The sequence below is a fragment of the Oncorhynchus clarkii genome, chromosome 12, assembly GCF_045791955.1.
Source record: "Oncorhynchus clarkii lewisi isolate Uvic-CL-2024 chromosome 12, UVic_Ocla_1.0, whole genome shotgun sequence".
NCBI classification, from domain to species: domain Eukaryota; kingdom Metazoa; phylum Chordata; class Actinopteri; order Salmoniformes; family Salmonidae; genus Oncorhynchus; species Oncorhynchus clarkii.
Genome location: NC_092158.1, coordinates 88,593,623 through 88,620,639, shown reverse-complemented (window position 1 = coordinate 88,620,639; position 27,017 = coordinate 88,593,623). Strand labels below are relative to the sequence as shown.

At 45.9% G+C, this 27,017-nt stretch overlaps 1 protein-coding gene across 1 annotated transcript in view; it reads left to right on the top strand.

Annotated features, from left to right (window-relative positions):
* LOC139421598 (cdc42 effector protein 4-like) overlaps positions 1-16,735 on the top strand; it is a 39,957-nt gene extending 23,222 nt beyond the window's left edge. Inside the window, exon 2 of the mRNA XM_071172650.1 lies at positions 7,853-16,735. Within this exon, the coding sequence (XP_071028751.1) occupies positions 8,055-9,164 (1,110 nt within the window). The 5' untranslated portion in view covers positions 7,853-8,054 and the 3' untranslated portion in view covers positions 9,165-16,735. The remainder of the gene's footprint in view (positions 1-7,852) is intronic.
* The last annotated feature ends 10,282 nt before the right edge of the window (positions 16,736-27,017 follow it).

Here is a 27,017-nt window from a genome sequence, read left to right as displayed (position 1 = left end):
CAGTGGAGCAGGTCAGTACATAGGTGATGTGTTGGGGCAGGTCAGTACATGGGTGATGGGTTGACGTAGTGGAGCAGGTCAGTACATGGGTGATGGGTTGAAGCAGTGGAGCAGGTCAGTACATGGGTGATGGGTTGAAGCAGTGGAGCAGGTCAGTACATGGGTGATGGGTTGACGCAGTGGAGCAGGTCAGTACATAGGTGATGTGTTGGAGCAGGTCAGTACATGGGTGATGGGTTGAAGCAGTGGAGCAGGTCAGTACATGGGTGATGGGTTGAAGCAGTGGAGCAGGTCAGTACATGGGCGATGGGTTGAGGCAGTGGAGCAGGTCAGTTCATGGGTGATGGGTTGAGGCAGTATTTGTGTACTATGTATGTAGGTCTCTGTGTGGTACATATTGATTTGTAGGGACTCTTATTAGGAGGAGCTTTCAGCATTGCATGTTGCATCATTTCCATGTGTGACTATGTTTCCTGGTTGACTTTCACATGTTTCGCTGAAGCACTGCAGCTCTTTCTATTAGCCAACCTGTTTTCTATTGTCTGGCCCCTCTCCTTCAGGTCAGCAGCCTGGGGTGACCTATAGTAGCGGCCTGGGGTGACCTATAGTAGCGGCCTGGGGTGACTATAGCAGCACCCTGGGGTGACTATAGCAGCACCCTGGGGTGACTATAGCAGCACCCTGGGGTGACCTATAGTAGCAGCGGCCTGGGGTGACCTATAGTAGCAGCGGCCTGGGGTGACCTATAGTAGCAGCGGCCTGGGGTGACCTATAGTAGCAGCGGCCTGGGGTGACCTATAGTAGCAGCGGCCTGGGGTGACCTATAGTAGCAGCGGCCTGGGGTGACCTATAGTAGCAGCGGCCTGGGGTGACCTATAGTAGCAGCGGCCTGGGGTGACCTATAGTAGCAGCGGCCTGGGGTGACCTATAGTAGCAGCGGCCTGGGGTGACCTATAGTAGCAGCGGCCTGGGGTGACCTATAGCAGCGGCCTGGGGGTGACCTATAGTAGCGGCCTCGGGTGACCTATAGCAGCGGCCTGGGGTGACCTATAGCAGCGGCCTGGGGTGACCTATAGCAGCGGCCTGGGGTGACCTATAGCAGCGGCCTGGGGTGACCTATAGCAGCAGCCTGGGGTGACCTATAGCAGCGGCCTGGGGTGACTATAGGGGTGAGGTCAGGGCAGTAGAAGAGTCTGGTCTGAACACTGCAGGTCATAACAGTGTTGCAGTAATGTGCGTTGTCAGTTCAGCTGCCTGTCAGGACTCATCTCTCTCTCCTGGAGGAATGCTCTGAGTACACACACACACACACACACACACACACATACACACACACACACACACTCCTACTGCATCACCTGCCTTCCCTAGCTGAAGGGCATAGTTCTGTTTGTTGATCTGGTCTGTTCCCTATAAGCAGCATGGCCTCTATATCAGCCTCAGCTGGTCTGTTCCCTATAAGCAACATGGCCTCTATATCAGCCTGATCTGGTCTGTTCACTATAAGCAACATGGCCTCTATATCAGCCTGATCTGGTCTGTTCACTATAAGCAGCATGGCCTCTATATCAGCCTCATCTGGTCTGTTCCCTATAAGCAACATGGCCTCTATATCAGCCTGATCTGGTCTGTTCACTATAAGCAGCATGGCCTCTATATCAGCCTGATCTGGTCTGTTCCCTATAAGCAGCATGGCCTCTATATCAGCCTGATCTGGTCTGTTCCCTATAAGCAGCATGGCCTCTATATCAGCCTGATCTGGTCTGTTCCCTATAAGCAGCATGGCCTCTATATCAGCCTGATCTGGTCTGTTCCCTATAAGCAGCATGGCCTCTATATCAGCCTGATCTGGTCTGTTCCCTATAAGCAGCATGGCCTCTATATCAGCCTGATCTGGTCTGTTCCCTATAAGCAGCATGGCCTCTATATCAGCCTGATCTGGTCTGTTCCCTATAAGCAGCATGGCCTCTATATCAGCCTGATCTGGTCTGTTCCCTATAAGCAGCATGGCCTCTATATCAGCCTGATCTGGTCTGTTCCCTATAAGCAGCATGGCCTCTATATCAGCCTGATCTGGTCTGTTCACTATAAACAGCATGGCCTCTATATCAGCCTCATCTTGTCTGTTCCCTCTGGTCAAGGTTGTTTCTCACTGGTTACATCACTATAGTGTCAAAAAAGATGACAAGACCCGCGGATGCCTTGTTCATCTTGCCCGGGCAGAGACTGAAGTGGGAGCTTGTTTTTCCCAGTTATTTTTACATTTTGTTCACGCCTACATGAATAATCATTATTTTTGTCCCTTTTTTTTTTAAAGCATTGTATCCCAGTGGATGGTCGGTCTGTGGCCGTGACTGTCTGTGAGTGGTTGCATTTCTCCCCCCTTATCCCTTGACTGTTTACAGGAACAATGGTGAGGTGTTTGCTCTGTCCCTGTACTATAGATTGCCCTTTAACCTTTGTAGCCTTCTGGCTGGTGTGTTTAACTTGCCTAAAGTACGGTATCTTTATAGCTATTTTTTTATTTGTATTTTTTTTTCTTTCTAGTTGAGTATATTATTTATATTGCTTTGTCTTGTCCTGTGTGTGTGTGTGTGTGTGTGTGTGTGTGTGTGTGTGTGTGTGTGTGTGTGTGTGTGTAAAACTTAACAAACAGAGTTAAAACATTTTTTTTTTTTAAATGACAAGGACAGTTTCCTGTTTTAAAGTAAAAGTAGGGATGTTTTGTTTCCCCCTCTGGCCGAGGCTATGTTTCACTGTTTACACTACATTATGCTACTGTTGTGTCTACAACGATGACGAGGACATTTTCAAAGTCAAAATAGAACATTGATCTTCTTCCACCATTAAGTACTATTAGAAGACCGTTGGCAACAGTTTGGCTCTTTCTCTCTGGGTTCATATATGACTGGTCTGGGGTTTAACAGTTTGGCTCTTTCTCTCTGGGTTCATATAGAACTGGTCTGGGGTTTAACATTTTGGCTCTTTCTCTCTGGGTTCATATATGCCTGGTCTGGGGTTTAACAGTTTGGCTCTTTCTCTCTGGGTTCATATATGCCTGGTCTGGGGTTTAACAGTTTGGCTCTTTCTCTCTGGGTTCATATAGGCCTGGTCTGGGGTTTAACAGTTTGGCTCTTTCTCTCTGGGTTCATATATGACTGGTCTGGGGTTTAACAGTTTGGCTCTTTCTCTCTGGGTTCATATATGACTGGTCTGGGGTTTAACAGTTTGGCTCTTTCTCTCTGGGTTCATATAGGCCTGGTCTGGGGTTTAACAGTTTGGCTCTTTCTCTCTGGGTTCATATAGGCCTGGTCTGGGGTTTAACAGTTTGGCTCTTTCTCTCTGGGTTCATATAGGCCTGGTCTGGGGTTTAACAGTTTGGCTCTTTCTCTCTGGGTTCATATATGACTGGTCTGGGGTTTAACAGTTTGGCTCTTTCTCTCTGGGTTCATATAGGACTGGTCTGGGGTTTAACAGTTTGGCTCTTTCTCTCTGGGTTCATATATGACTGTTCTGGGGTTTAACAGTTTGGCTCTTTCTCTCTGGGTACATATAGGACTGGTCTGGGGTTTAACAGTTTGGCTCTTTCTCTCTGGGTTCATATATGACTGTTCTGGGGTTTAACAGTTTGGCTCTTTCTCTCTGGGTACATATATGACTGGTCTGGGGTTTAACAGTTTGGCTCTTTCTCTCTGGGTTCATATAGGACTGGTCTGGGGTTTAACAGTTTGGCTCTTTCTCTCTGGGTTCATATAGGACTGTGTGTGATGTATGGTACGACATGCTGTTTGTCGTGTACTATACGTTGTTATGGTTTACGACAGTGTGCTGCTTTACGGATCAATGGCTTGTCAGAATGAGTGGCACATGTCATTAAACGACAGAGTGATGTACAATGTGAAACTGTGCAGATGTGCGTTCTTTGACAGCTAAGCTAGATATAACACTGTGGTCTGGGGTTTAACAGTTTGGCTCTTTCTGTGTATTCACATAGGCCTGGTCTGGGGTTTAACAGTTTGGCTCGTTCTGTGTGTTCACATAGGCCTGGTCTGGGGTTTAACAGTTTGGCTTTTCTAGTCCAGTCTCCTGATGCATCCCAAACACCCCTCTATAATGTAGCAGTGGTACAGTCCTGTCCCCTGCTGCACCACCAGGTGCCAGAGAGAAATCCCTCCATGTCAGTCAGACAGGAACACAGAGACAGTTCAATCAGTAATACGGCGGCAGGGTAGCCTAGTGGTTAGAGATTGTAGGGCTAGTAACCGTAAGGTTGCAAGTTTGAATCCCCGAGCTGTCGTTCTGCCCCTGAACAAGGCAGTTAACCCACTGTTCCTAGGCCGTCATTTAAATAATTTGTTCTTAACTGACTTTCCTAGTTAAATAAAGGTACAATTAAAAAATACTGTGATATACAGTAATATTGTTAATCAGTAATACAGTAATATTGTTAATCAGTAATACAGTAAAATTGTTCAATCAGTAAACAGTAAAATTGTTGTCTAGGGTTTAACAGTTTGGTCCTTTCTGTGTTCATATAGTACTGTGGTCTAGGGTTTAACAGTTTGGCCCTTTCTGTGTTCATATAGTACTGTGGTCTAGGGTTTAGCAGTTTGGTCCTTTCTGTGTTCATATAGTACTGTGGTCTAGGGTTTAACAGTTTGGTCCTTTCTGTGTTCATATAGTACTGTGGTCTAGGGTTTAACAGTTTGGTCCTTTCTGTGTTCATATAGTACTGTGGTCTAGGGTTTAACAGTTTGGTCCTTTCTGTGTTCATATAGTACTGTGGTCTGGGGTTTAACAGTTTGTCCCTTTCTGTGTTCATATAGTACTGTGGTCTAGGGTTTAACAGTGGTCTAGGGTTTAACAGTTTGGCCCTTTCTGTGTTCATATAGTACTGTGGTCTGGGGTTTAACAGTTTGGCGCTTTCTGTGTTCATATAGTACTGTGGTCTGGGGTTTAACAGTTTGGTCCTTTCTGTGTTCAAATAGTACTGTGGTCTGGGGTTTAACAGTTTGGTCCTTTCTGTGTTCATATAGTACTGTGGTCTGGGGTTTAACAGTTTGGTCCTTTCTGTGTTCATATAGTACTGTGGTCTAGGGTTTAACAGTTTGGCCCTTTCTGTGTTCATATAGTACTGTGGTCTAGGGTTTAACAGTTTGGTCCTTTCTGTGTTCATATAGTACTGTGGTCTGGGGTTTAACAGTTTGGCCCTTTCTGTGTTCATATAGTACTGTGGTCTAGGGTTTAACAGTTTGGTCCTTTCTGTGTTCATATAGTACTGTGGTCTGGGGTTTAACAGTTTGGTCCTTTCTGTGTTCATATAGTACTGTGGTCTAGGGTTTAACAGTTTGGCCCTTTCTGTGTTCCTATAGTACTGTGGTCTAGGGTTTAACAGTTTGGTCCTTTCTGTGTTCATATAGTACTGTGGTCTGGGGTTTAACAGTTTGGTCCTTTCTGTGTTCATATAGTACTGTGGTCTGGGGTTTAACAGTTTGGCCCTTTCTGTGTTCATATAGTACTGTGGTCTGGGGTTTTGAACCTCAATTTCAATGCATGGTGACAGTATACTCCCCTACAGTTCAATGTCATTTTCAATGCACTTTAAAAAAAACATGGATGTGCCCCAAATATACCCTATAATAGTACACTTCTTTTGTGCAGAGCCCAATGGGCCCTGGTCTAAAGTATTGCACTATGTAGGGAATAGGGTGCCATAGTGCACTACTTTAAGTTAGTAGCCTAAACTATCCTCCCGGATGGGTTCTGTTCCACTGCAGCACGGCTATCAGGATTACTGATTGAACTGTCTTTGTTTGTGTTCCTGTCTGTCTGACTGTCTGACTCTCTGGCATCAGTATACTGGACTGTACCACTGGTCCATTATAAAGGGGTGTTTGGGATGCATCAGGAGACTGGACTGTACCACTGGTCCATTATAAAGGGGTGTTTGGGATGCATCAGGAGACTGGACTGTACCACTGGTCCATTATAAAGGGGTGTTTGGCATGCATCAGGAGACTGTACTAGAGGTTAACCGATTGTGATTTTTCAACACCGATACCGATTGGAGGACCAAAAAACACCGATATTGATTTAATTGGACGATTTTTATATATTTTTTTTATATGTTTGTAATAATGAAAATTACAAAATTACTGAATGAACAATGAACCTTTTTATTTGAACTTAATAAAATACATCAATAAAATCAATTTAGCCTCAAATAAATAATGAAACATGTTCAATTTGGTTTAAATAATGCAAAAACAAAGTGTTGGAGAAGAAAGTAAAAGTGCAATATGTGCCATGTAAGAAAGCTAACGTTTAAGTTCCTTGCTCAGAACATGAGAACATATGAAAGCTGGTGGTTCAATATTCCCAGTTCTTCAATATTTCCAGTTAAGAAGTTTTAGGTTGTAGTTATTATAGGACTATTTCTCTCTATACCATTTTGTATTTCATATACCTTTTGACTATTGGATGTTCTTATAGGCACTTTAGTATTGCCAGCCTAATCTCGGGAGTTGACAGGCTTGAAGTCATAAATAGCGCTGTGCATCCCAGCATTACTAAGAGCTGCTGGCAAACACAAAGTGTTTGAATGAATGCTTACGAGTCTGCGGCTTCCTACCACCGCTCAGTCAGACGACTCTATCAAATCATAGACTTAATGATAATATAATTAATAACTTAATTATAATAAACACAGAAATATGAGCCATAGTTTCCTGAATTTGACCATATTCATTCATTTCGAAAACAAAATGTTTATTCTTCCAGTGAAATACGGAACCATTCTGTATTTTATCGAACAGGTGGCAACCCCCTAAGTTTAAATATTGCTTTAACACTGTACAACCTTCAATGTTATGTCATAATTATGTAAATTTCTGGCAAATTAGTTCAGTTTGTAACGAGCCAGGACTCTGCCTGTACTGAACGCAAGAGAAGTTCCCTTGTTATTATTGCCTGCTAACATGAATTTATTTTATCTAAATATGCAGGTTTTAAAAAAGATACTTCTGTGTATTGATTTTAAGAAAGGCATTGATGTTTATAGTGAGGTACATTTGTGCAAAGATTGTTTTTTCGGCAATGCGCTTTTGTTAAATTATCACCCATTTAGCGAAGTTGAAGTAGACTGATTCGATGATAAATTAACAGGCACCGCACTGATTATATGCAACACAGGACAAGCTAGTTAAACTAGTGATGTCATCAACTATGTGTAGTTAACTAGTGATTATGTTAAGATTGTTTTTTTTATAAGATCTGTTTAATGCTAGCTAGCAACTTACCTTGGTTCCTTGCAGCCACAAGGTCCTTTTGACCTGGCTGCCTGTCTGACTTACGTAACAGGTGATCAGCCTTCCACACAGTTTCCTCGTGGATTGCAATGTAATCGGTGTCCAAAAACGCTGATTAACGATTGTTATGAAAACTTAAAATCGTCCCTAGTTAATCGGTCGACTTCTAGACTGTACCACCAATTATAGAGGGGTGTTTGGGATGCATCAGGAGACTGGACTGGACCACTGGTCCATTATAGAGTGGTGTTTGGGATGCATCAGGAGACCGGACTGGACCACTGGTCCATCATAAAGGGGTGTTTGGGATGCATCAGGAGACTGGACTGTACCACTGGTCCATTATAGAGGGGTGTTTGGGATGCATCAGGAGACCGGACTGGACCACTGGTCCATTATAAAGTGGTGTCAAATCAGTTTGTTTTGATCAAAAACACGTTGTTATCCACTCTTGTTTCAGAGCAATGATACGATGACATGGTATGAAACAATGTCTTGTCATGATCATATATATCTAATGTTGTTTTCCCCTCCTTTCTTTTCAGATTGAGCCACCCTGGAACTGAAGACATGTGTTATTGTTTCTGGGGACTGCAATGAGTGTGACACGGATCTACCTTGAAGACTTCCCAAAGAGAGAGATCTGTCCTTCTGGGCTACTGACTGACTGACTGACTGACTGACTGACTGTGCGTCTGTGTGACAGACTCTGTGAGTGTCTGAGGTGTGTGACCTCAACCAGCAACCATGCCCATCCTAAAGCAGCTGGTATCTGGTTCGTCCCAGACCAAACAGCGCCGCTCCCGGATGGACCTGACCCGGGAGATGATCAGCGCTCCCCTGGGGGACTTCCGCCACACCATGCACGTGGGTCGCAGCGGGGACGCCTTCGGGGACACCTCTTTCCTCTCCACCCACTCCGGGGAGGCCCCCCACCAGGCCGAACCCCAGGCCCATCCCCACTCCCCCCGCCCAGGGCTTTTATCCAGAACCTTCCGCAGCAGCAAACGCTCCCAGTCTGTCACCAGAGTGGACCAGAGAGACTGCTCGCTAGCGCCACCCGGTGGCTCGCCCACCTTCGTGAAGAACGCCATGTCTCTCCCCTTCCTCAATGATGAAAACGGTGACCATGTTGATGGAGGACACAGGGTGCCGAAGAGCCTCTCGTCCAGCCCACTGAAACAACTGAATGAGCAGGATGGAGGTGGAGGTACCAGGCCGTCTAATGGGGCCGCTGCTGGGGCCCGATCTCTGGAGCTGGATGAGAGGAGCTTTGGGGAGCTGACTGACCTGCCAAGCCCCAGCCGCGGGTACTACGGAGGGGGGATGAAGCACGCGGTGTCGGTCATGTCGTTCCACATCGACCTGGGGCCCTCCATGTTGGGGGACATCCTGGGGGTGATGGAGAAGGAGGATGATGATCTGGGATACGAGGAGGGGAAGAGCAGTGAGGGACGGGCCTCTCCTACACTACTCATGGGGAGGGAGGTGGGAGGAGAGGAGGAGGGAGAAGAAGAGGAACCGGAAGCTGAGCTACTGCAGCTGCAGGAGGAGGTGGTCCCTGTACCTGTGAGTCCAACCAGCTCTGTAGAACCTGAGGTGGGAGAGGACGAGGGTGCACCCTACACCCCAGAGTACACCCCAGAGCCCCGCCCTAAACACCTGCAGCACCGATTAGATACCTGTTCTGTGTCCAGCTCCACCTCTGGCTCCGCCCACGTGGAGCAGGAGAAACCAGACGGACAGCTCCGCGGGGGAGATACGAACAGCGCCACTTTCAGCGCACCACCTGAGGAAGAGGAGCTGGGAAAGTTTTCTTCCTTCTTGGAGGACGAGGATGATGAGATCCGTGTATGAAACGAGACGTACAAGCTCAAACCATATATGGAGCGGATGAGTGTGGATTAATACAGATGGATAGATTCTATACTGAGTGGATATGGATGAGTACAGATGGATAGATTCTATACTGAGTGGATATGGATGAGTACAGATGGATAGATTCTATACTGAGTGGATATGGATGAGTACAGATGGATATGGATGAGTACAGATGGATAGATTCAGTACTGTATAAAGTCAACTCTATAAAGCCCCACATCACAACAGAGATGTATAGACTGGATGGCTTACATGAGGCTGTGGACGACGTGTTGAGTTGATACAGGAATGAATGAATTACTACTGTGGATGAAACTACTCTATAAAGGCCCATATTATGACAGAGATGTACAGTCTATACTGGGTGGATATGGATCACAGTGCAGTAGCAGTACCTCCTCTGGTAGAGTGGATGACGTGTTGATACAACAACAAACTAATATTGTGGATGAAACTGTACTCTGTCTAGTCTGGATAGAAGGGTTGTAGTACAACACCTCCTCTGTCTAGTCTGGATAGAAGGGTTGTAGTACAGCACCTCTGTCTAGTCTGGATAGAAGGGTTGTAAGTGCAGCACCTCTGTCTAGTCTGGATAGAGGGGTTGTAGTACAACACCTCCTCTGTCTAGTCTGGATAGAGGGGTTGTAGTACAGCACCTCCTCTGTCTAGTCTGGATAGAAGGGTTGTAGTACAGCACCTCCTCTGTCTAGTCTGGATAGAAGGGTTGTAGTACAGCACCTCCTCTGTCTAGTCTGGATAGAAGGGTTGTAGTACAGCACCTCCTCTGTCTAGTCTGGATAGAAGGGTTGTAGTACAGCACCTCCTCTGTCTAGTCTGGATAGAAGGGTTGTAGTACAGCACCTCCTCTGTCTAGTCTGGATAGAAGGGTTGTAGTACAGCACCTCCTTTGTCTAGTCTGGATAGAAGGGTTGTAGTACAGCACCTCCTCTGTCTAGTCTGGATAGAAGGGTTGTAGTACGGCACCTCCTCTGTCTAGTCTGGATAGAAGGGTTGTAGTACGGCACCTCCTCTGTCTAGTCTGGATAGAAGGGTTGTAGTACGGCACCTCCTCTGTCTAGTCTGGATAGAAGGGTTGTAGTACGGCACCTCCTCTGTCTAGTCTGGATAGAAGGGTTGTAGTACAGCACCACCTCTGTCTAGTCTGGATAGAAGGGTTGTAGTACAGCACCTCCTCTGTCTAGTCTGGATAGAAGGGTTGTAGTACAGCACCTCCTCTGTCTAGTCTGGATAGAAGGGTTGTAGTACAGCAGCACCTCTGTCTAGTCTGGATGACGTGTTGAATTAAATAGAAGAAGAAACTGCTCCCTCTGTCCTTCCTGTGAGAATACAAACATCTGGACTTAGTCCTGTGGACTGGGATCTGTGGACTGGGATCTGTGGACTGGGATCTGTGGACTAGGATCTGTGGACTGGCATCTGTGGACTGGGATCTGTGGACTGGGATCTGTGGACATGGGATCTGTAGACATGGGATCTGTAGACATGGGATCTGTGGACTGGGATCCTGCTTCAGGGAGAAAGGGGAAGACAGTCTGTAGGACACTGGCTCCTTCTGGATGAATAGAAACTCCATCTGTTACATACAGAACAGCTTGCTAACTTCTCCCTCACACACACAACATTACAGCTACTCTCTGTCTGTCTGTACACTGAGAGAACTCACATGGAAGAGCAGTCCAAGTGTGTGAACTCGTGAATTTAGGAGAGACCCTTAAGAAAATAACATGTTGATAAACATGACTTTATTAAGCCTCTGTCCAGTGCTATTCATTCCCTTTACTTGTGTCATAATAATAATAATAATAAGGGCTTTTCTTCCTTGATAATCTGTGCCATTTCATATGATGTAGCTCCTCTCTTGTTCTGTGCTCCTCTCTGCCTGGTAAGTGGAACTGTGTTGGTGTAATCAAGTAGTCTGGCCGGAACAGAGATCTACTGTTACCGCGGTGATGGGGACCTGGCTGCCTGTCTGTCACAATAAAAGGCTTGTGTTGTGTGTATCACTCCACCAGCTGTGATGAGGCTTTTTCAATGCTAGAGCCTGGTAGAGAATCTTTACTAGAGCCTGCTACCTATAACATCGTGACTAGAGCCTTCTAGCTATAACATTGTGCCAAGAGCCTGCTAGCTGTAGCATTGTGACTAGAGCCTGCTAGCTACAATATTGTGACTAGAGCCTGCTAGCTACAACATTGTGACTAGAGCCTGCTAGCTACAATATTGTGACTAGAGCCTGCTAGCTACAACAGTGTGCCTAGAGCCTGCTAGCTACAACAGTGTGCCTAGAGCCTGCTAGCTACAATATTGTGCCTAGAGCCTGCTAGCTACAATATTGTGACTAGAGCCTGCTAGCTACAATATTGAGACTAGAGCCTGCTAGCTACAATATTGAGACTAGAGCCTGCTAGCTACAATATTGAGACTAGAGCCTGCTAGCTACAATATTGTGACTAGAGCCTGCTAGCTACACTATTGTTCAAAAGTTTGTGGTCACTTAGAAATGTCCTTGTTTTCCATGAAAACATACCTGAATTGAGTTGCAAAATGAATAGGAAATATAGTCAAGGTTATAAATAATGATTTTAATTGAAAAAATAGTGTCCTTCAAACTTTGCTTTCGTCAAAGAATCCTCCATTTGCAGCAATTTCAGCCTTGCAGACCTTTGGCATTCTAGTTGTCAATTTGTTAATTTGTTGAGGTAACCCCATGCTTCCTGAAGCACCTCCCACAAATTGGATTGGCTTGATGGGCACTTCTTACGTACCATACGGTCAAGCTGCTCCCAGAACAGCTCAATAGGGTAGAGATCTGGTGACTGTGCTGGCCATTCCACTATAGACAGAATACCAGCTGACTGCTTCTTCCCTAAATAGTTCTTGCATAGTTTGGAGCTGTGCTATGGGTCATTGTCCTGTTGTAGGAGGAAATTGGCTCCAATTAAGTGCTGTCCACAGGGTATGACATGGTGTTGCAAAATGATGAACCTTCCTTCTTCAAGATCCCTTTTACCCTGTACAAATCTCCCACTTTACCACCACCAAAGCACCCCCAGACCATCCCATTGCCTCCACCATGCTTGACAGATGGCGTCAAGCACTCCTCCAGCATCTTTAATTTTTTTCTGCGTTTCATGAATGTTCTTTGTGATCCGAACACCTCAAACTCAGATTAGTCCATAACACTTTTTTCAAATCTTCCTCTGTCCAGTGTCTGTTATTTTCCCAATCTTAATCTTTTCTTTTTATTGGCCAGTTTGAGAGATGGCTTTTTCTTTGCAACTCTGCCTAGAAGGCCAGCATCCCGGAGTCGCCTCTTCACTGTTGATGTTGAGACTGGTGTTTTGCGGGTACTATTTAATGAAGCTGCCAGTTGAGGACGTGTGAGGCATCTGTTTCTCAGACTAAACACTCTAATGTACTTGTCCCCTTGCTCAGTTGTGCACCGGGGCCTCCCACTCCTATTCTGGTTAGGGTCAGTTTGCACTGTTCTGTGAAGGAAGTAGTACACAGCGTTGTACGAGATCTTCAGTTTCTTGGCAATTTCTCGCATGGCCTTCATGGAGAGCCATGCTTCATTTCTCAAAACAAGAATAGACTGTCGAGTTTCAGAAGAAAGTCCTTTGTTTCTGGCCATTTTGAGCCTGTAATCGAACCCACAAGTGCAGATGCTCCAGATACTCAACTAGCCTAGAAGGCCAGTTTTATTGCTTCTTTAAATCAGGACAACAGTTTTCAGCTGTGCTAACATAATTGCAAAAGGCTTTTCTAATGATCAATTAGACTTTTTAAAATTATAAACCTGAAGTAGTTAACAAAACGTACCATTGGAACACAGGAGTGATAGTTGTTGATAATGGGCCTCTGTACGCCTATGTAGATATTCCATCAAACTTTTGAACAGTAATGTATAGCATCTTGACTAGAGCCTGCTCCCTATAACATCGTGACTGGAGCCTGCTCCCTATAACATCGTGACTCGAGCCTGCTACCTATAACATCAAGACTCGAGCCTGCTACCTATAACATCAAGACTCGAGCCTGCTACCTATAGCATTGTGACTAGAGCCTGCTAGCTATAGCATCGTGACTAGAGCCTGCTAGCTATAGCATCGTGACTAGAGCCTGCTAGCTATAGCATCGTGACTAGAGCCTGCTAGCTATAGCATCGTGGCTAGAGCCTGCTAGCTATAACAGCATCGTGACTAGAGCCTGCTAGCTATAACAACATTGTGACTAGAGCCTGCTGCCTATAACAACATTGTGACTAGAGCCTGCTAGCTGTAGCATCTTGACTAGAGCCTGCTAGCTGTAGCATCTTGACTAGAGCCTGCTAGCTGTAGCATCTTGACTAGAGCCTGCTAGCTGTAGCATCTTGACTAGAGCCTGCTAGCTGTAGCATCTTGACTAGAGCCTGCTAGCTGTAGCATCTTGACTAGAGCCTGCTAGCTGTAGCATCTTGACTAGAGCCTGCTAGCTGTAGTACCTTGACTAGAGCCTGCTAGCTGTAGCATCTTGACTAGAGCCTGCTAGCAGTAGCATCTTGACTAGCGCCTGCTAGCTGTCAGAACGATATAATCATCTAGTTAGTTCATTGTTACATCAACACCAGTTCTGTTTCACATTCTAACTGACATTTTCCTCACATTATCAGTGTCATGTTACACACGTTCATTACTGTGACATGGTACACACGTTCATTACTGTGACATGGTACACATGTTCATTGCTGTGACAAAGTAACCTATTTGTCTGTTGGTGTTTGTGCCTCAACCTCTTGTCATTTCCTGTAATAAAGTGGACTGTGGGCGGAAGGAGATTTTCCTCTGTTTACCTAGCGTTGAGAGTTTAGCCTTAACTCTCCCAGCCTGATGCTGTTGGTTAACTAGCGTTAGCAGGGTCGTAAAGCAGACAGATGGAAGCATAGGACCTTGTGGCGATTATCAAACACTGGTTACAGCAGGACGTTTAGAGCAGAGAGAAGTGTGTGTACACCAAACTGAAGAGGGGAGAGGTGTGTGTGTGTGTGTGTTCCTCTTTCTCCACCTGCAGATCAGGTTAGATCCGTTTTGTGAAATTCGGATGCAAATTCTCTGCTTCTATTTGCCTATGATTTGTCCATATTTCTCTGCAATGAAAATCCTTCTGCAAGTGTGTGTCAGTCAGGTTCTACAATCATGTCAGAGCTAACAGGCTACAGAGTGTCTGATAATAACAGCTAACCACTTCCTTCCTTCCCCACTTAAAAAGAGAGGTAGAAACTGTTCATAGCTGCAGTAGTGTAGTGCACCTGGCCTGACTGCATCAACATGTCCGTTGCATTCCAAATGGCACCCTGTTCCCTACATTGGGCCCTGTAGGCCCGGGTCCAAGATAGGGTGCCATTTGGGATGCTGTTCTCACTCACCTCTAGGGCCCTCACTAGGACAGTCCAGCTGTCTCACTATTGAACTGGACCTTTTTAGTGTTCATTAGGGCACACCGTAGCAAAATGTTTTACAATAGAAAATTAACCTTTGTGTTGTTATTGGAGACGTTTAGGTAGAATCTCTCCATTTAAATGTTGTTGTTGTTGAACCACACCGACGCATCAGCAAGCTCTGCTGTGTTTAAACCAGACGCTAACTGTGTTGTGGTCTGTAACATGTTGATGATGCTTTGTGTCTGGACATACAGACAGAGAATATCTGTTAAAATTACTATTTAATTACACAAAGTGTTAATGAAAGACGTGTATAAACAGGGGCGCAACTTTCACTGGGAACAGGGGGGGACATTCGGAAATTGTATTTTTGTCCCAGTTTTATCATTGGAACGTGATACTAAACGAGGCAACGGTGTGCTTTAGGACCATGCAGACGCCTCCGAGGTTGGGTAGGCTGTTTGGAGTGTTTATCTGACTGGATACATTTTGTTTTTGATATGTCCTCCCCAACTTCTAAAACCAAAGATTCGCCCCTGTGTATAAATATGTGTGTCTGGCTTCAGAAAGAAAAGCATTATTGAAGAAGACGACTTCTTCACAGGTATCTTATCTGTACAGGGATGCATTAAGGTGGCTGACTGTTCCTTTTTTTTACCCTGTGTGAGATTGGTCATTTTTCTAGTGTGGGCAGCAGTGAGTGAATATGCCAGTGAACAGACCTTATTCCAGGTATCTTAATAGTGACGTCTATATTAATTCTCAGTCATAACTCAGTCTACGTCCCAAATCGCAACATATTTCCTATATACTGACCTACTTTTTACCATAATCCATAGGGAATAACCCGGGTCCATTCATCCCAAATGGCACCCTTTTCCCTATATGGTGACCTACTTTTTACCATAATCCATAGGGAATAACCCGGGTCCATTCATCCCAAATGGCACCCTATTCCCTATATAGTGACCTACTTTTTACCATAATCCATAGGGAATAACCCGGGTCCATTCATCCCAAATGGCACCCTATTCCCTATATAGTGACCTACTTTTTACCATAATCCATAGGGAATAACCCGGGTCCATTCATCCCAAATGGCACCCTATTCCCTATATAGTGACCTACTTTTTACCATAATCCATAGGGAATAACCCGGGTCCATTCATCCCAAATGGCACCCTATTCCCTATATAGTGACCTACTTTTTACCATAATCCATAGGGAATAACCCGGGTCCATTCATCCCAAATGGCACCCTATTCCCTATATAGTGACCTACTTTTTACCATAATCCATAGGGAATAACCCGGGTCCATTCATCCCAAATGGCACCCTATTCCCTATATAGTGCACTAGGGACCAGAAGTAGTGTACTGTAACGGGAATAGGGTGCCATTTTGGACAAATCCTAAGACTGACCAATGAGCATCAAGTAATGTAATCACAAATAACTTTGGTTCTGGAGCTCAGAGTTATGAGAGCCTGCCAGACTTCTGGTCCTTCCCCTTCCCCTTCCTTTGATTGGTTAATCAATGTAGATACCCAGGTAAAGGTCATATATTCTGGCTCTGCTTCTTTGTTGATTTAATCGTTGTACTTTTTTCTATCGGTTGTTAAAGGCTCCCTCTCTGATTTCAGTCGAGACAGAAATAAATACTGTCATTGTTTCAACATTTTATCTCCTAGAAAAGAAAATGTTAAAAAAAACATAGAATTGATTTGTTACAGTATAGTCATAGTAGTCTGGTTGACGAGGCTATATTCACAGTTCTCTCTCTCCACTTTAACACTAACAGTCACGTATTCACATTTACCCACGTTTAAAACCATGAGGCTGCAATCAAAGCAAAATGGAGGATTCTGTTGCTATTTCCTACGTATATCCCTATATTTGTTTTGAAGCTGTATATTATCTCTTGCTATTCTTTGTCTTTGTATGAATAATGTATGGTTACACGCTCTCCTTACTCTCCCAAATAACTGCTCTATTTTGTAATAAAATACAAGCTGACCATCATTACTCCACCTGTCTGGTATGTTTCAGAGTCATGTTGCTGTGTTTGCTTTCTGACCGATTGTATTCACCTGTCGTGTTTTGAAGCAGATGCTTTACGGGATCAAAGAATATATTCTACAAAAGGTAAACAACGTCTCTAAGGCTGTGCTTTTACACAGGCAGTTCAATTCAGATTCCCCCCCCCCACTAATTTGTCTTTTGACCAATCGGATCAGATCTTTTGCCAATAATTTGGTGAAGGATCAGAATAGGTCTGCCTGGTATAAACGCAGCCTATTCTCCCAGGTGCTTCGTCGTCAATGTTTCGACCCTGATGTCTTCATTTGATTTTATTCGTTCTTGAAGAGTAGCATCCCCTTGTCAGCCACTCAGACAGTTACATGTTCTGTACATGTCTCAGCTGACATACTAAAAGTGTTGGTGTTGACTTGGGCTGGACCATGGACCAGAGGGAGGAGGACAGGCCCTGGGGGAGGACCAGAGGGAGGAGGACAGGCCCTGGGGGAGGACCAGAGGGAGGAGGACAGGCCCTGGGGGAGGACCAGAGGGAGGAGGACAGGCCCTGGGGGAGGACCAGAGGGAGGAGGACAGGCCCTGGGGGAGGACCAGAGGGAGGAGGACAGGCCCTGGGGGAGGACCAGAGGGAGGAGGACAGGCCCTGGGGGAGGACCAGAGGGAGGAGGACAGGCCCTGGGGGAGGACCAGAGGGAGGAGGACAGGCCCTGGGGGAGGCCCTGGGGGAAGAGGACAGGCCCTGGGGGAGGACCAGAGGGAGGAGGACAGGCCCTGGGGGAGGCCCTGGGGGAGGAGGACAGGCCCTGGGGGAGGAGGACAGGCCCTGGGGGAGGACCAGAGGGAGGAGGACAGGCCCTGGGGGAGGACCAGAGGGAGGAGGACAGGGGAAGGACCAGAAGGAGGAGGACAGTACTTTTGTCCATGTGTTCGGTCTGTCTGTGATCCGCACCATTTCAACAGATCAAATTCCTGGTACATGTAAATGTAGTTGTCTAATAACGATGATTCTGGAGGATCAGTACTGGGGGAGGGGTTGAAGGAGCAGGCAGTCATGGAGACCAGGACTGGGAATCTCTTTGTCCTACCTCCTGCCAGCGGTGGCTGGAGGATCAGTACTGGGGGAGGGGTTGAAGGAGCAGGCAGTCATGGAGACCAGGACTGGGAATCTCTTTGTCCTACCTCCTGCCAGCGGTGGCTGGAGGATCAGTACTGGGGGAGGGGTTGAAGGAGCAGGCAGTCATGGAGACCAGGACTGGGAATCTCTTTGTCCTACCTCCTGTCGGCGGTGGCTGGAGGATCAGTACTGGGGGAGGGGTTGAAGGAGCAGGCAGTCATGGAGACCAGGACTGGGAATCTCTTTGTCCTACCTCCTGCCAGCGGTGGCTGGAGGATCAGTAATGGGGGAGGGGTTGAAGGAGCAGGCAGTCATGGAGACCAGGACTGGGAATCTCTTTGTCCTACCTCCTGCCAGCGGTGGCTGGAGGATCAGTAATGGGGGAGGGGTTGAAGGAGCAGGCAGTCATGGAGACCAGGACTGGGAATCTCTTTGTCCTACCTCCTGCCAGCGGTGGCTGGATGGATGAACACAGATCTGATGTGACGGCTGTTTGTTAGTCTGCTGCTCTGAGTGTTGGGTGAACTCAGCTGGGGCCTTGGGGAGGATGGAAGAGGGTCCTACTGTCAACGTGGCTGTACTGAATCTGTACATGGAGGTCGTGATAGACAACCAGTTTTATTGCACTGGAAGAAATGGCAGCAGTTTTACAGGCGCCCAACCAATTGTGCTATTATGTTTTTTTTTCACGTTATTTGTAACTTATTTTGTATATAATGTTTCTGTCACCGTATCTTACGGCAAAAATAGTTTCTGGATATCAGGACAGTGATCACTACCTCGGACTAGACAAAGAGCTTCTGGATATCAGGACAGCGATCACTACCTCGGACTAGACAAAGAGCTTCTGGATATCAGGACAGCGATCACTACCTCGGACTAGACAAAGAGCTTCTGGATATCAGGACAGCGATCACTACCTCGGACTAGACAAAGAGCTTCTGGATATCAGGACAGCGATCACTACCTCGGACTAGACAAAGAACTTCTGGATATCAGGACAGTGATCACTCACCTCGGATTAGACCAAGATTGTCCTGTGCGTCCTGCTTGTTGAAGAAAACATTCTCCAAACACCCGATAGGGCCAACATCCCAGTTATTTGCAAGAGGAAGAAACGCAGGTACAGGGGGGACAGAGCGGGATGCCTCGGGAGGACCCGCAGAAGGCGAGTGGGAAAGCTGCGTTTAGCGTCAATATTACTCGCCAACATGCAATCATTGGACAATAAATTAGACGAGGTACGATCATGAATATCCTACCAACGGGACATAAACTGTAATATCCTCTATTTCACGGAATCGTGGCTGATTGACAACATGGATATTCAGCTAGCGGGATGCAGGGGCATTATAGAACGGCACACTACGGTAAGACGAGGGGGGGGTCTGTGCATATTTGTAAACAGCAGGTGTACGAAATCTGAGGAAGTCTCTGAATATTGCTCGTCTGAGGTAGAGTATATTGTGATAAATTGCAGGCCACACTACTTGCCTAGAGAGTTTTCAGCTATACTTTTCATGGCTCTTTATTTACCACCACAGACAGATGCTGACACTAAGACCGCACTCAGACAGCTGTATAAGGAAATAAGCTAACAGGAAACCCCTCATCCAGAGGCGGCGCTCCTAGTGGCTGGAGACTTTAATGCAGGGAAACTTAAATCAGTTCTACCACATCAACATGTTAAATGTGCAACCAGAGGGAAAAACATTCTAGATCACCTGTACTCCACAGAACAGAGACGCGTACAAAGCTCTCCCTCGCCCTCTATTTGGTAAAGCTAAAATTAAAGCAGGAAGCACCAGTGACTAGATCTATAAAAAAGTGGTCAGATGAAGCAGATGCTAAACTACAGGACTGTTTTGTTATCACAGACTGGAATATGTTCCGGGATTCTTCCGATGGCATTGAGGAGTACACCACATCAGTCACTGGCTTTAACAATAAGTGCATCGAGGACGTTGTCACCACAGTGACTGTACGTACATACCCCAACCAGAAGCCATGGATTACAGGCAACATTCACACTGAGAAGAAGGGCCGCTTTTGCCGTTTTCAAGGTGCGAAACTCTAACCCGGAAGCTTATAAGAAATCCTGCTATGCCCTTCGACTAACCATCAAACAGGCAATGCGTCAATACAGGGCTAAGATTGAATCATACTACACCGGCTCTGACGCTCGTCTTATGTGGCAGGGCTTGCAAACTATTACAGACTACAAAGGGAAGCACAGCCACGAGCTGCCCAGTGACACGAGCCTACCAGACGAGCTAAATCACTGATTACCAGGACGTGTGCTCCGGGCATGTGCTGACAAACTGGCAGGTATCTTCACTGACATTTTTAACATGTCCCTGATTGAGTCTCTTTCAAGCCTGTAATCAAACCCATAAATGTTGATGCTCCAGACACTCAACTAGTCAAAAGAAGGCCAGTTTTATTGCTTCTTTAATCAGGACAACAGTTTTCAGCTAACATAATTGCAAAAGGGTTTTCTAGTGATCAATTAGACTTTTAAAATGATACACTTGGATTAGCTAACACAACGTGCCATTGGAACACAGGAGAAATGGTTGCTGATAATGGGCCTGTGTAGATATTCCATAAAAAATTGTTTCCAGCAACAATACTAATTTACAGCATTAACAATGTCTACACTGTATTTCTGATCAATTTGATGTTATTTTAATGGACAAAAAATATTCTACAATATTGAAAATAGTACAAATGAAGCAAAACCCTTGAATGAGTAGATGTGTTTTTAAACGTTTGACTGGTAGTGTAGATATACACCACCCAGGAATATATACACCAGCCACCAAGGTGTAGCAGAGGTCTGACGGCTCTCAGAACTCCTCATTCTAATTCTACAGTCAGGTCAGACGGCTCTCAGAACTCCTCATTCTAATTCTACAGTCAGGTCTGACGGCTCTCAGAACTCCTCATTCTAATTCTACAGTCAGGTCTGACGGCTCTCAGAACTCCTCATTCTAATTCTACAGTCAGGTCAGACGGCTCTCAGAACTCCTCATTCTAATTCTACAGTCAGGTCAGACGGCTCTCAGAACTCCTCATTCTAATTCTACAGTCAGGTCTGACGGCTCTCAGAACTCCTCATTCTAATTCTACAGTCAGGTCTGACGGCTCTCAGAACTCCTCATTCTAATTCTACAGTCAGGTCTGACGGCTCTCAGAACTCCTCATTCTAATTCTACAGTCAGGTCAGACGGCTCTCAGAACTCCTCATTCTAATTCTACAGTCAGGTCTGACGGCTCTCAGAACTCGTCATTCTAATTCTACAGTCAGGTCTGACGGCTCTCAGAACTCCTCATTCTAATTCTACAGTCAGGTCTGACGGCTCTCAGAACTCCTCATTCTAATTCTACAGTCAGGTCTGACGGCTCTCAGAACTCCTCATTCTAATTCTACAGTCAGGTCTGACGGCTCTCAGAACTCCTCATTCTAATTCTACAGTCAGGTCTGACGGCTCTCAGAACTCCTCATTCTAATTCTACAGTCAGGTCTGACGGCTCTCAGAACTCCTCATTCTAATTCTACAGTCAGGTCTGACGGCTCTCAGAACTCCTCATTCTAATTCTACAGTCAGGTCTGACGGCTCTCAGAACTCCTCATTCTAATTCTACAGTCAGGTCAGACGGCTCTCAGAACTCCTCATTCTAATTCTACAGTCAGGTCTGACGGCTCTCAGAACTCCTCATTCTAATTCTACAGTCAGGTCTGACGGCTCTCAGAACTCCTCATTCTAATTCTACAGTCAGGTCTGACGGCTCTCAGAACTCCTCATTCTAATTCTACAGTCAGGTCTGACGGCTCTCAGAACTCCTCATTCTAATTCTACAGTCAGGTCAGACGGCTCTCAGAACTCCTCATTCTAATTCTACAGTCAGGTCTGACGGCTCTCAGAACTCCTCATTCTAATTCTACAGTCAGGTCTGACGGCTCTCAGAACTCCTCATTCTAATTCTACAGTCAGGTCTGACGGCTCTCAGAACTCCTCATTCTAATTCTACAGTCAGGTCTGACGGCTCTCAGAACTCCTCATTCTAATTCTACAGTCAGGTCTGACGGCTCTCAGAACTCCTCATTCTAATTCTACAGTCAGGTCTGACGGCTCTCAGAACTCCTCATTCTAATTCTACAGTCAGGTCAGACGGCTCTCAGAACTGCTCATTCTAATTCTACAGTCAGGTCTGACGGCTCTCAGAACTCCTCATTCTAATTCTACAGTCAGGTCAGACGGCTCTCAGAACTCCTCATTCTAATTCTACAGTCAGGTCTGACGGCTCTCAGAACTCCTCATTCTAATTCTACAGTCAGGTCTGACGGCTCTCAGAACTCCTCATTCTAATTCTACAGTCAGGTCTGACGGCTCTCAGAACTCCTCATTCTAATTCTACAGTCAGGTCAGACGGCTCTCAGAACTCCTCATTCTAATTCTACAGTCAGGTCAGACGGCTCTCATAACTCCTCATTCTAATTCTACAGTCAGGTCAGACGGCTCTCATAACTCCTCATTCTAATTCTACAGTCAGGTCTGACGGCTCTCAGAACTCCTCATTCTAATTCTACAGTCAGGTCTGACGGCTCTCAGAACTCCTCATTCTAATTCTACAGTCAGGTCTGACGGCTCTCAGAACTCCTCATTCTAATTCTACAGTCAGGTCAGACGGCTCTCAGAACTCCTCATTCTAATTCTACAGTCAGGTCAGACGGCTCTCAGAACTCCTCATTCTAATTCTACAGTCAGGTCTGACGGCTCTCAGAACTCCTCATTCTAATTCTACAGTCAGGTCAGACGGCTCTCAGAACTCCTCATTCTAATTCTACAGTCAGGTCTGACGGCTCTTACAACTCCTCATTCTAATTCTACAGTCAGGTCTGACGGCTCTTACAACTCCTCATTCTAATTCTACAGTCAGGTCTGACGGCTCTCAGAACTCCTCATTCTAATTCTACAGTCAGGTCTGACGGCTCTTACAACTCCTCATTCTAATTCTACAGTCAGGTCTGACGGCTCTTACAACTCCTCATTCTAATTCTACAGTCAGGTCTGACGGCTCTTACAACTCCTCATTCTAATTCTACAGTCAGGTCTGACGGCTCTCAGAACTCCTCATTCTGATTCTACAGTCAGGTCTGACGGCTCTTACAACTCCTCATTCTAATTCTACAGTCAGGTCTGACGGCTCTCAGAACTCCTCATTCTAATTCTACAGTCAGGTCAGACGGCTCTCAGAACTCCTCATTCTAATTCTACAGTCAGGTCAGACGGCTCTCAGAACTCCTCATTCTAATTCTACAGTCAGGTCTGACGGCTCTTACAACTTCTCATTCTAATTCTACAGTCACGTCTGACGGCTCTCAGAACTCCTCATTCTAATTCTACAGTCAGGTCAGACTTACAACTCCTCATTCTAATTCTACAGTCAGGTCTGACGGCTCTCAGAACTCCTCATTCTAATTCTACAGTCAGGTCAGACGGCTCTCAGAACTCCTCATTCTAATTCTACAGTCAGGTCTGACGGCTCTTACAACTCCTCATTCTAATTCTACAGTCAGGTCTGACGGCTCTCAGAACTCCTCATTCTAATTCTAGAGTCAGGTCTGACGGCTCTCAGAACTCCTCATTCTAATTCTACAGTCAGGTCTGACGGCTCTCAGAACTCCTCATTCTAATTCTACAGTCAGGTCTGACGGCTCTCAGAACTCCTCATTCTAATTCTACAGTCAGGTCTGACGGCTCTCAGAACTCCTCATTCTAATTCTACAGTCAGGTCTGACGACTCTCAGAACTCCTCATTGTAATTCTACAGTCAGGTCTGACGGCTCTCAGAACTCCTCATTCTAATTCTACAGTCAGGTCTGACGGCTCTCAGAACTCCTCATTCTAATTCTACAGTCAGGTCTGACGGCTCTCAGAACTCCTCATTCTAATCCTACAGTCAGGTCAGACGGCTCTCAGAACTCCTCATTCTAATTCTACAGTCAGATCTGACGGCTCTCAGAACTCCTCATTCTAATTCTACAGTCAGGTCTGACGGCTCTTACAACTCCTCATTCTAATTCTACAGTCAGGTCTGACGGCTCTCAGAACTCCTCATTCTAATTCTACAGTCAGGTCTGACGGCTCTTACAACTCCTCATTCTAATTCTACAGTCAGGTCTGACGGCTCTCAGAACTCCTCATTCTAATTCTACAGTCAGGTCTGACGGCTCTCAGAACTCCTCATTCTAATTCTACAGTCAGGTCTGACGGCTCTCAGAACTCCTCATTCTAATTCTACAGTCAGGTCTGACGGCTCTCAGAACTCCTCATTCTAATTCTACAGTCAGGTCTGACGGCTCTCAGAACTCCTCATTCTAATTCTACAGTCAGGTCTGACGGCTCTCAGAACTCCTCATTCTAATTCTACAGTCAGGTTTGACGGCTCTCAGAACTCCTCATTCTAATTCTACAGTCAGGTCAGACGGCTCTTACAACTCCTCATTCTAATTCTACAGTCAGGTCTGACGGCTCTTACAACTCCTCATTCTAATTCTACAGTCAGGTCAGACGGCTCTCAGAACTCCTCATTCTAATTCTACAGTCAGGTCTGACGGCTCTCAGAACTCCTCATTCTAATTCTACAGTCAGGTCTGACGGCTCTCAGAACTCCTCATTCTAATTCTACAGTCAGGTCAGACGGCTCTCAGAACTCCTCATTCTAATTCTACAGTCAGGTCTGACGGCTCTCAGAACTCCTCATTCTAATTCTACAGTCAGGTCTGACGGCTCTCAGAACTCCTCATTCTAATTCTACAGTCAGGTCAGACGGCTCTCAGAACTCCTCATTCTAATTCTACAGTCAGGTCAGACGGCTCTCAGAACTCCTCATTCTAATTCTACAGTCAGGTCAGACGGCTCTCAGAACTCCTCATTCTAATTCTACAGTCAGGTCTGACGGCTCTCAGAACTCCTCATTCTAATTCTACAGTCAGGTCTGACGGCTCTCAGAACTCCTCATTCTAATTCTACAGTCAGGTCTGACGGCTCTCAGAACTCCTCATTCTAATTCTACAGTCAGGTCTGACGGCTCTCAGAACTCCTCATTCTAATTCTACAGTCAGGTCTGACGGCTCTCAGAACTCCTCATTCTAATTCTACAGTCAGGTCTGACGGCTCTCAGAACTCCTCATTCTAATTCTACAGTCAGGTCTGACGGCTCTCAGAACTCCTCATTCTAATTCTACAGTCAGGTCTGACGGCTCTCAGAACTCCTCATTCTAATTCTACAGTCAGGTCAGACGGCTCTCAGAACTCCTCATTCTAATTCTACAGTCAGGTCTGACGGCTCTCAGAACTCCTCATTCTAATTCTACAGTCAGGTCTGACGGCTCTCAGAACTCCTCATTCTAATTCTACAGTCAGGTCTGACGGCTCTCAGAACTCCTCATTCTAATTCTACAGTCAGGTCAGACGGCTCTCAGAACTCCTCATTCTAATTCTACAGTCAGGTCAGACGGCTCTCAGAACTCCTCATTCTAATTCTACAGTCAGGTCTGACGGCTCTCAGAACTCCTCATTCTAATTCTACAGTCAGGTCTGACGGGCTCTCTAAGACACTCCTCATTCTAATTCTACAGTCAGGTCAGACGGCTCTCAGAACTCCTCATTCTAATTCTACAGTCAGGTCTGACGGCTCTCAGAACTCCTCATTCTAATTCTACAGTCAGGTCTGACGGCTCTCAGAACTCCTCATTCTAATTCTACAGTCAGGTCTGACGGCTCTCAGAACTCCTCATTCTAATTCTACAGTCAGGTCTGACGGCTCTCAGAACTCCTCATTCTAATTCTACAGTCAGGTCTGACGGCTCTCAGAACTCCTCATTCTAATTCTACAGTCAGGTCTGACGGCTCTCAGAACTCCTCATTCTAATTCTACAGTCAGGTCTGACGGCTCTTACAACTCCTCATTCTAATTCTACAGTCAGGTCTGACGGCTCTTACAACTCCTCATTCTAATTCTACAGTCAGGTCTGACGGCTCTCACAACTCCTCATTCTAATTCTACAGTCAGGTCTGACGGCTCTCAGAACTCCTCATTCTAATTCTACAGTCAGGTCTGACGGCTCTCAGAACTCCTCATTCTAATTCTACAGTCAGGTCAGACGGCTCTCAGAACTCCTCATTCTAATTCTACAGTCAGGTCTGACGGCTCTCAGAACTCCTCATTCTAATTCTACAGTCAGGTCAGACGGCTCTCAGAACTCCTCATTCTAATTCTACAGTCAGGTCTGACGGCTCTCAGAACTCCTCATTCTAATTCTACAGTCAGGTCTGACGGCTCTCAGAACTCCTCATTCTAATTCTACAGTCAGGTCTGACGGCTCTCAGAACTCCTCATTCTAATTCTACAGTCAGGTCTGACGGCTCTCAGAACTCCTCATTCTAATTCTACAGTCAGGTCTGACGGCTCTCAGAACTCCTCATTCTAATTCTACAGTCAGGTCAGACGGCTCTCAGAACTCCTCATTCTAATTCTACAGTCAGGTCTGACGGCTCTCAGAACTCCTCATTCTAATTCTACAGTCAGGTCAGACGGCTCTCAGAACTCCTCATTCTAATTCTACAGTCAGGTCTGACGGCTCTCAGAACTCCTCATTCTAATTCTACAGTCAGGTCTGACGGCTCTCAGAACTCCTCATTCTAATTCTACAGTCAGGTCTGACGGCTCTTAGAACTCCTCATTCTAATTCTACAGTCAGGTCTGACGGCTCTCAGAACTCCTCATTCTAATTCTACAGTCAGGTCTGACGGCTCTCAGAACTCCTCATTCTAATTCTACAGTCAGGTCTGACGGCTCTCAGAACTCCTCATTCTAATTCTACAGTCAGGTCAGACGGCTCTCAGAACTCCTCATTCTAATTCTACAGTCAGGTCAGACGGCTCTTACAACTCCTCATTCTAATTCTACAGTCAGGTCTGACGGCTCTCAGAACTCCTCATTCTAATTCTACAGTCAGGTCTGACGGCTCTCAGAACTCCTCATTCTAATTCTACAGTCAGGTCTGACGGCTCTCAGAACTCCTCATTCTAATTCTACAGTCAGGTCAGACGGCTCTCACGGAACTCCTCATTCTAATTCTACAGTCAGGTCTGACGGCTCTCAGAACTCCTCATTCTAATTCTACAGTCAGGTCTGACGGCTCAGTCAGGTCTGACGGCTCTCAGAACT